The sequence below is a fragment of the Ictalurus punctatus genome, chromosome 9, assembly GCF_001660625.3.
Source record: "Ictalurus punctatus breed USDA103 chromosome 9, Coco_2.0, whole genome shotgun sequence".
In the NCBI taxonomy this organism is placed as follows: Eukaryota; Metazoa; Chordata; class Actinopteri; order Siluriformes; family Ictaluridae; genus Ictalurus; species Ictalurus punctatus.
Genome location: NC_030424.2, coordinates 26287845 through 26298581, shown reverse-complemented (window position 1 = coordinate 26298581; position 10737 = coordinate 26287845). Strand labels below are relative to the sequence as shown.

General features: G+C 41.0%; 1 protein-coding gene across 1 annotated transcript; it reads left to right on the top strand.

Annotated features, from left to right (window-relative positions):
- Positions 1-8340, top strand: vax1 (ventral anterior homeobox 1). The gene is made up of 3 exons (XM_017475509.3): positions 1-1544; positions 3604-3791; positions 6628-8340. Exons 1-3 carry the CDS (start codon positions 1328-1330, stop codon positions 7111-7113), a joined length of 891 nt encoding a protein of 296 aa, XP_017330998.1. The 5' UTR covers positions 1-1327; the 3' UTR covers positions 7114-8340.
- Positions 8341-10737: the final 2397 nt, after the last annotated feature.

Here is a 10737-nt window from a genome sequence, read left to right as displayed (position 1 = left end):
TTGAATTATTGTAGCCTAATCAATTGTCTTATTGGATTATCCAGCGCGGCTGTTCCCCCAGATATTGTTGCGTCGACAATAAAAATAGCTGCAAGTGCCTGCGTGCGTATGTGTGCGCGCGTGTGTGTGCGTGTGTGTGTGTGTGTGTAATGAGGATATGTGTGTAAGGGGTGCTGCTTCTTGTGCTGAAGACAAAAACAGATTTAAAGTGTGGGGTTTTGTGCATTTACACCAAAAACCACATGAGGTGTGTGTCCTTGTGGTTTGGACAGTCCAGCCCTGATTTAAAAAATGACTTTTATTTGTTACTTTTATAGATGAGTTTGCGTTATTTTTTTTTCACCCGGGGTGCTGTTCATTTTTCTTTCTGACGGTGTGTGTTTGCCCGTGATCTTTAGTGCTACAAATTTCTGCCGAAGTGCATTTCATTTTTTTCCCCCCCCATTCCTTTTTTTTTTCTTTTTGTATCCCACGTCTCTCCGCCTCTCTCGCTCAGTCAAATTCTCTCTCTCTCTCTCTCCCTCTCTCTCCCACTCTCTCTCTCCCACTCTCTCTCATTCTGCCCGTGTCTGTCAGTCCTATCGTAGAGACAGTGGTGTGGATTGTCGAGCCGGCTCGTTGCAATATATCTGGACTAAATTTGCTCATCCTGAATATAGATTTACGTCTGATCAGAATAACGGGACATCACGCAGGCCGTCAGCGGGACACCTGGGACCGGACGGGAACTTTTCTACGAGGGTTCTCCCTCTGTTGTGCATGTTGGGGTTTGCAAGCGTGTGTGCACTCCTTCATGATCCAAGACCAATCATTTGACTGGGATCTGTAAGTGTGTGTATGTGTATGCGAGTGAAGACTGGCTAGAAGAGGGGTTGTAGGCAACGCACCCCTCCATTAGCGCGGCATATATTTCCCCCCAAACAATTTAGCGTATTCAGGAGGTTACGCAAATCCGAAGCGGGCAAAATTACCGTAATCAATTGCGACGAGCGGGCATGCATCCATCCGCGCCTCTGATTGAATGGAGATCGTCTCTATCAGGCTGATGCGCAAGTAACGAAGAGAGGGGCCACTAAATTGCTGCTGAATTTAGGGACGAGAAGTCCATGATCACTGGCCAAGCGAGCGCAGACGCTGATGATAGAACGCTTGGGACATGAAGCAAGTGCCGCACCGACATTAGATCCCTGATTCAAGTGTCCAAATCGCTGTGGTTTTACACACGGGACACAGAAACTAGTATTATCACGATTTATTTTGGCCTTAAAAAAAAAGACGAGAAGAAGAAAAAGAGGAAGGAGAGCTACTCTGATAAGGACAGGCGAACATGGACGTACGCTACAGCCAGGAGCCGGAAGTGGGGATGGTGCTGAAGAACGGACTGAAGGAAAGCAACGAGGTGAAAGACTCCCAGGGGAGCCTCTCCAAAACACTCCTGAAGGAACCACAGGACTCCTTCTCCTCATCTGGAGCCATGGAAAACTGTGAAAAGAGTCGCACGAGCACGGGAGATCCAGACTACTGCCGGCGGATTCTGGTCCGAGGTAAGAGCGTGATGTTGATCTGTTCGGATTTAACGACACTCCGTAGCATTATTTCACTCAAAAACAGGACGATTTCTGGACTTCAATTCCAATTTAGCATCAAAAGTCACACGTTTTCACAGTGTGTGAAATAATTTAAGACTCTCGGATAAATAAACACAAGCTTGTCCTTGCTGGAAGTGCTGGAGATGTTTCCGCCCGAAACGTGCTTCTTGAAATCCGTATTTATTCTATTTGTATTTTTTTTTTTAACGACTAAAATTTCAACACAAAATCGACAGTAAGACATCGTCTCGTCTTAAACCTGGTTATATTTTTTTAAACATTTGTAGCATCATTCGAAAATAACGTATGTGTTCCCCTCGAAATTGCTGAAAATGTATTTATTACTTTTAGTTTAATAATTACAGGTGCATTTCCTACACCCCCCCCCCCCCCCCCCACACACACACACACACAAAGCCCCCCCCCCCCCCCCCCCCCACAACGCTTATGTCCAGTCCTCTGTAGGTCTACTCATTTGAAATATACGCATCCTTTCCTTTTTTCATTTATTTTTTTTTTCTCGTATGAATTTATAAAAAACGTAATACGGAATATAATTTACACTTGTCCGTTTTTATTCCGTGTTCGTCTCGGTAGTTTATTTCTTAAGAACATTTTTTTTTTAAAAAAACAACAAAAAAAAACAGTCATACCAATCCTGTCATCTGCCAACGCATGGCGAATAAACGATGCCTCGATTTATTATATTTAAACGAAACAAAGTGCGGAGCGCTAACTTCCATGCTGTGCAGGTTCACCGCTTCTTCAAACCCACAGAGCAGTCAGCTCCATTTATTATTTACTTTTGCAAACTCAATCAGGCTCACACACGGAGACCTGATCAAAGCCCAATGAAATTAGCCTGATTCAATTATTGTTTTATTCCTTCCAGTTGTGCTTAAGCAACCCGTGTTCCTGTTCCTCCACCACACCGATCACATTACAGCGTACGCAGTAAAGGTGTGGTGGAGGAATCGGATGTTTCTTCTTTTTTGTTTTTTTGTCTGTTTGTTTTTTTGGTAGGAGTTTTTAGGCAGAGTTGGGTTTTTTTTTTTTTTGTAGTATTAATAAATAATTACTAAGTATTAGATTTTCAATTAAAATAGAATTAGCATTGCAATTTCTTCAAGCAGTGCGATTTCTTATTTACTACCACGTCCTTACATATATATATATATATATATATATATATATATATATATATATATATATATAAATTTTAAAAACATTAAAGCATACTGCATCCGGATCTAAAATGAACACGGGATCATTTCCAATGACAAATCGATTTAAGCGGTGTCAAATACTTTTCATTTATTTAGCATTTCATTTTTGAAAGCTTTAAACTTGTTGCTCTATTTAAGTGAAAATTTATGATGGGGGGGCGGCGGGGGGGGGGGTGTGTGTGTGTGTACTGAATTAGACTGCTTCACAGAGCAGGAATAGAAAAAGTCCTAGGAATCATGGGAATAAATAGAAGAACAAGCTGATTTGACACGCTCCGACGTCTAAGAAATGTCATCTAATCATGTGTTCAAATTGGAATTTTATTTTTTTGCTTGTTTGTTTTACTATGTCTGTAAGAACATATTTACAAAACCGTGTTGATTTTATTATCCGTTCTCGAATCGGTCAGGCGTTTGAATGTTTTTAGCCTTTTTGCGCTTTTTTGTTTTTGTTTGTTTGTTTCACGTTAGTGCAGTCTTCTCAGAATAAAGAGTATTTTATGTTTGAAATAAAATTTTCCCCCCAAAAAATAAAAATTATTAAGAATAAATTGGCTCTTTCTACCCTGAGCATACATTTATAGTTCTTCTTTAAAAAAAAACAAAAAAAACAATTCATCATTATTTGTATTCAAACTATGTAAAGGTTTTTGATTAGAAAGAGTGGTAAATATTGTAGTGATATCTATGTGTGTGTGTGTGTGTGTGTGTGTGTGTGTGTGTATATTCTAATGCTTCATACACAATGGCGTGTCTGAGACGCTGTCATTTTACGCCTTCTTTCTCAGATGCCAAAGGCTCGATCAGAGAGATCATTCTGCCCAAAGGTCTGGATCTGGACCGGCCGAAGAGAACCAGAACCTCGTTCACAGCCGAACAGCTCTACCGGCTCGAGATGGAGTTCCAGCGGTGCCAGTACGTCGTGGGCCGAGAAAGAACTGAACTCGCCCGGCAGCTCAACCTGTCTGAGACTCAGGTATACACACACACACACACACACACACACACACACACACACACACACACACACACACACACACACTCATTCGCATGGGAAATTTTTAAAAATATATAGCTGTGTTAGATGTGCATATATGCCCATTTACTCACAGACAAGAAATATAGAGACCTATGGGTTTGATAAAAATATATATTTTTTAATATTCATAGATATATAGTAAGTAGTAATGCAGAGCAATATTTTTGTCCTTTTTGTTTAACATTTTAGAAGGTTTCATTTAAATGAGATATTGCTGCTACTATCCAGCAAATATAGATGCAAAAGCTTATTATTATTATTATTATTATTATTATTATTATTATTATTATTATGCTTAAGTTCACCTTCTTTCTGCAATTGAATCATACATGCTGTTTTCTGGTGAATTCAATCAGGTCATTATTCTTATGTTCATCAAGGCTTTTTATGTTTGGACGTGTGTTGGAATGCTGTAAAGGTGTCGGGCGGAAAGTTTGGTGCTTAGTGTAAAGATCCACAAGGCTGAAGACCCCCAGGAGTGATAGCAATAGAAAACAATATATACTGTCAGTCCATATACTCCAGAAACGGAACAAACACACACATAGCTCTGTCCATGTGCCTCAATTGTATTATCCTCAGTCATTTCAGTCGCAGATTCTACATAAGGGAGGCTGTCAGCTTTGTGTGTTTTGTTGGGATAAATGTCACATTTCAAATTTAAAAAAAAAAAAAAAAAAAAAAAAAAAACCTAGCCGTGTGATGTTATTCTTCGTTTTCGAGTTCACCAGAGGTCACATGACTGAAGTAGTCTTTCTCTCTGGCTTCTCTGTGTCTGTATCCGTCCACACTGTGGGCTGGATTGCAGTAGTAGTATGCTGGAATAGGATGTGTTGTATACTCATAGTTCTGTATTTGTTAGTTAGTTAGTTCGTTTATTTATTTATTTACGCATTAGGATGTTATGTAGAGCAAAAAGACCTACTCGTATAACTGAAGTAAAAAAGGAAAGCACTAAATGTATTTATCTAGATAATTTAACAGCCATGGCCTTATCTTTAAACCTCCCCCTGTGCTTCTGTATCACACTAATGATGATGATGATGACGATGATGATGTCATGATAGAGCGCAAAGACATGCTGTCTGTTTGCGGATTCTTTAGTGGTCACCAAACAAAACGAACCTTGTGCTGAGAAAAGTGTGAGAGCGAAAACCGAGACAAGGCACATCATGGAAAGAAATCACACCCCAAGAGCTGAGAGAGAGAGAGAGAGAGAGAGAGAGAGAGAGAGAGAGAGAGAGAGAGAGTCTGATTAGTCGTCAATTGCGGACAATTCAATTTTATTCAAAGAGAATAATCAGTGTTCTAATTCACAGGATGGTCGGTGATTTTTCTCAAAAGCCGCTGTGCTGTTTCTTTCCCTCACTTTTTGAGTGTGTGTGTGTGTGTGTGCGTGTGTGTGTGTGTGTGTGCGTGTGTGTGTTTTAAGTGAGTAACCCACTAATTCCAACTCAGTAATAGACCTTGCTGTATTGACACGAAGTCTTGATGATCTCGTGCGCTTTTAGCCTGAGTTCGTGCTGCTCAAAGTTAGTTTTTGTTTTGTTTTTTACAGATATAAACACACACAAAGCAAATTTAAAAAAAAAAAGTTGAGAGAAAAAAGATTGCATTAGACCGCACACACACACACACACACACACACACACACACACACAAGTCATCTATACCCTTTATACTCACTGTTTGATTATCACAATTTAATTGCTCTGTTCTTTATTCATTTCATGTCTTTTATGTTACGCCCTTTTTGTTTACGTCTTAAATAAGGTAAAAGGACAGTGATCCTGAGTGTGATAACGTAATACTAGCATAACTCGTTTGAATTATTTTTAAAGATTTTTTTTTTGTTGTTGTTGTTGTTGTTGTTTTTTTTGTTTTTTGGAACGATCCGTCGTATTTTTTTTTTTCACCCTTCCACAACAGGTCCACCTAATGCCCTGTGAATAGCTACCAAGCCAGAACAAGTGATTAAAACAGGACTGAAACACTTCGCTGATACACAGAGCTTCAATGCAGAACGTGTACAATGATCGAGGAGTATATGGAAATAATCACCCGCAGCCTCGTGAACGGATCTCGCACGTACCGAGTCTTTCCACCCCGTGATGTATATATTTTTTACAGACCTGTAATTTACTGTGTGTCCTCGCGGTGTAATGACACACGCGCAGAGCTGTTAGACATTGTGTTTGTCAGAGTCGATAGAAAACAGGTCTCTGTTACAACGCACACGAAAAAACACACACACACACACACAAGAGTTATCTGGCATTGTGTTTGCTCCATCTTTGTGAGCTGTACTAGCAGAATGGCCGACGATCCAAACTGCACACGCGGTGCTTTCCGAAGAATACAGACGCGTCTGTGTCGTTACCTGTGCGGAAATTGTTTATTGTGATTCTTGTGTATTTAAAAAAAAAACAAACAAAAAAAAAAAGCCTGATTGTTCACTGTGTACAATCAGAGGACACATGTTTACACAGCTGTAAGGTTGCTAACTCATTAGCTGTGGATTGATTTCCAAAAGTACGCGCGTGTGCTAATGAGGTGAGCATTAACTCCGATAATAGCACCTTATATGAGAGACGGTACAGCATGTCAGTAATTACTGTTTAAATTGTCCCCCGGTCTCTTTCCCTCTCTCTGTATTTGCACCACAGTCAATTACGGAAAGTGCCTAGCGTGTATTGTTTCTCAGAGCCGGTTTATTCGGTGCTTCTGCTCACATTTGAAACGCTCTCACCTGCTTCCTTCTGTCTGCGGGCAGGTGAAGGTGTGGTTCCAGAACCGGCGTACGAAGCAGAAGAAGGACCAGGGGAAGGACGCGGAGCTGCGCTCGGCTGCGCACTCGGAGACGGCGGCTACGTGCAGCGTCCTGCGTCTGTTGGAACAGGGCCGCTTGCTGACACCGCCCGGCCTGCTGCCACACTGCGCCAGCTCCTCGCTGGGCATCGCTGCAAACGGAGGATCCTCCTCCAGCAGCGGGACAAGCTCGGCTACAGCGTCCAGAAGCCCTCCGTTGCCAGCCATGTCCGGCTCAAGCACACTAACCAGCGCCCACCATGGGCTCTTCAGCTTCCCCGTGCCCACACTGCTGGGAGCCGTGGCGTCACGGATCTCCTCTGCGCCGCTGGGCATGGCCGGCTCGCTGGCCGGGAACCTGCAGGAACTGTCAGCCCGCTACCTGAGCTCCTCGGCCTTCGAGCCGTACTCGCGGACCAACGGCAAAGAGGACAAGAAAGTTTTGGAATAATGTCTCTTTTCTCAGCTTTTTGTTTATGTTCATTTTTTCCCCCCTCCCTGTGTTCTTTGTGTCATCCGTGCTGTGGTTGTCAGTCCTCATGTCTGTTCTTCGTGTTGTCAGAACGCACACCCCGAGGCCTCTCGGAACTGTGACAAAGCCGTATTCGGACTCGCTCGCCTGTCAGACAGGGGGATTTTCCAAGCTTCTTGCACTACTTTAGAGTTTCACCGCCAGGTCGAGAATTTTTCATGTGAAGAAGGAACATAGCAAGAAAAAGAAAACAACAACAACAACAACAACAAAGGCAACAACTAATTGAAAAGAAATCCTCACCAGCACAACTTGTTTTCATTTTGATTTCTCCCGTCCATTTGATTTGATCGTTTCACTAGCCAGACTTTAATAATAACAATAATAATAATAATAATAATAATAATATTAATAATAAGCTTCTATCTGATAGGATGCCTATTATTACACAGCTGATGAGCAGCAATGAAAGAAACAGAAACGTACATGTTGGCTTAAACGTCATACTAAAACACACTTTCTGTTTTTCTCTTTGTAGAACCATATTTATACGATGGAGATGACATGTAGTGCCATGTTATTCCGCTCTCAGTGGATTGAGTTTGCAGATTATGTTAAACTGATATTTGTTTAATTTTACCAAATATCCTTTTTTTTTTTAAAAGCAAAACAAAAACAAAACAAAAAACATTTCTTGATTTATTCTTTCTTTTTACCAGCACCAGCACAGCTAAACATCCTGTGAATATATCGTATGCGTCAGCAAGTAATGAGTTCGCAATCCGAAACTACGACTACTACAATCCAATCAGACTTTTTGTAACCCCATCGTGTTGTTTTTAACCCTGTCGAGCCGTTAAAACTCGTCTGGTCGTCCTGTGATTTAAAAAAACAAAACAAAAAAAAAACAACGAGTTTTTGCGAGGGCTTTGTTTCCTTCCCGTGCGGTTCACCGGAGGCCGTCTCGCTCCGTGTTTCAGTGTCTTCAGTGAATATGCAGTCTTGCTCTTCTTGCGTGTGTGATGGTACTGTAATCCTGAGTTTTATGTTTTTTTGCGTACGTGTTTTTTTCCCCAAGTTAAGTTCCCTCACAGTCGCTCTGAGGCCTTGATGAAGTCGGATTTTCAGATTTTCTGGACGCTTTTGCTAAAAAAAAAAATAAATAAAAAGAAAAAAAATAAAATAAAAAAGAAAAAAGAAAAAGAAAAAAAGGCACACCTTTTTTTTTTTTTTTTTTTTTTTTTTTTTTTTGCCGGGTAAAATGAAACACCGAACCTATACACGATGTTCGGGGGGAGGGGGTTTGTCGTATCCCCACCCCCCCAATGGAAAATCCGACACCACTTCTAAATCATGGAAAACAGAGATGGAGAGACCTTACATCTAAACCTCCTCGTCATCATGAAGACAGAGGAACGGACGGAGAGAAAAGGTCGGGCACCGAGCAGGCCGCTATGCCGAGGGAGGCGTGAGGGCGAGGCGAAATTATTGTAGTATAAAAGCAAGAAAAATGAGAATTGTAACTAAAACAAATTGTTATTTTATTGTAAATTATTTCATGTCTGTAATAAATAGATTAGTCTATTTGCAAAAAAAATGCAAGAGTGAATGTAGGGGACGGTCAAAAGCTCCCCGGTGCTGTTGTTCTTGAACATGTTGACCTTTTGTGACCTGTGGTACGAGTGTGGATATATATTATATATGATTGCAAAAACAACTTCAGACGCCTTCAATCTCCTCCTTTATTTCCTTTCCGGCTTTCATTCGCACTCACGAGCTGTGTTTGTTTGAGTTCCTGCAGAGGAAGATATTCTCAAATATCAAATTCTCTTATTATACACAGAATATTGTTGCTTTGTCGTTCGTAAGGTAGCAGTGATTGGTCCCTCATTTGCATAGCCATTCTTTTGATACACAGATATGAGCGTCGCCTCACACACACACGAGCACACACACACACACACACACACACACACACACACACACACACACAAAAAAAAAATGAGCTGTGATTTTATATTGATTTGATTTTGACTGAAATTCAAAATACATATCTCCATACACAATGGTATTAGTGGGAATTAAGCTTATTACTGAATTGTAGCTTTTCTGAAAAACACGCCCGGAGGTTATTCGGTAGCCTGTGAATGCCGTTCGTGTCGCTATTCACTTGGTTCCGCGTGCGTGTCCGTGCACAAGGTCGGCCGACGCTGTCAATACGACAGAACTGCATCTGTGAGCCCTTTCTTCTTCGTGCATTGTGCCTCTTCTAAAAAAAAAAAAAAAAAAAAAAAAAAAAAAAAAAAGGGAAAAAGAGAAAGAAGACGATGATGCAAGGCCATGCTAGTTGTTGTGATTAGTGTTGGTGATAAACCGGGCTCAGTGAGGTACTCGTCATGAGTTGTGTGTGTTTAATTGGCCTAGGGCTGGGCTGGGGTTGGGGGGGGGGGTTGCGGGGGGGGGAGGGTGTGTGTCTGGTGATTTCTAGGAAAAGATGTCGTTAGCGGAGTGAGACAAGGGCATGATGTTGTAATCATACGCTGATGTCGTTATTCTGCTCGGCTGTTTTGACAGGAGAACAATAAGACATGTGATGTACACTATGGTTGGACTTTATAAAAGCAATTAGATCAGACAGAGTAGTTGTACAGGATTTGGCCGGTTCTGATTCATGTGCTAGACATATTTAACGTCTTCTTGGATTTTTTTTGACCAGATTAGCCATTTGACTCATTTAGTGTGTGTGTGTGTGTGTGTGTGTGTGTGTGTGTGTGTTGGGGGGAAGGGGGAGGGGGTGTTGTTTAGGCTATATTTAACCATTTGGCAAATGTCCCAACTGCTTTTTACAAAAACTGTAGTTTTTATTATTATTATTATTATTATTATTATTATTATTATTTTAATAATAAAAGAGCCAAAAGCTTTGTTTTTGGTCAGTGAGGTTAAGTTTGGGTTTGGATGTAGGTGTAGGCATGGCATTAATTAGCTGCGGTAATACTAAAGCCAGTAAAAACTCGTTTTAACCTTTGACACAGGAATCCGTATTGTACAATTTATTTTAATGAGAACATTTTATTTTACTGGGAATTTAGTTTTCTGCTTTTCCTATTTGGTCATTTGCTGTATCACTTGAATACGAACGTGACAAAAGAATTGCAGTTGAGGTTAACAGTTTGTCCTGGCGCACACTCTCGGTTTGATGGTTCTAATGCGGTGTACAAATCAAAGGGAAAGTTTTTGTTGTTGTTTTTTTTTTTTTTTAAAAAAGTACAAGCGATCAGATTTTCTCAGGGTCAACCTCAAATCAATTTATTCCACTGTGTGTTAATGTTTATGCAGGGAGCGATGTCCACAATGGGGCACGCCGGGTGGATGCTAAACTCCTTCACGAGAGCGAGAGAGAGAGAGAGAGAAATTGAAGCAAAGAATAGACTGTCCTTGTGGTAGAAGATGAAATTGGTCACTTTGTGATACAATTGCATTCATGTGAGAGTTCAGCTGAGGAAGACGTATGTTTGAGGAGGGGGGGTGGATGTTGGGTCGAATGGAATAAACGTACGGAGTTTGTCTTGAGCACAGAACCTGAAGATTATCGCTTCTACT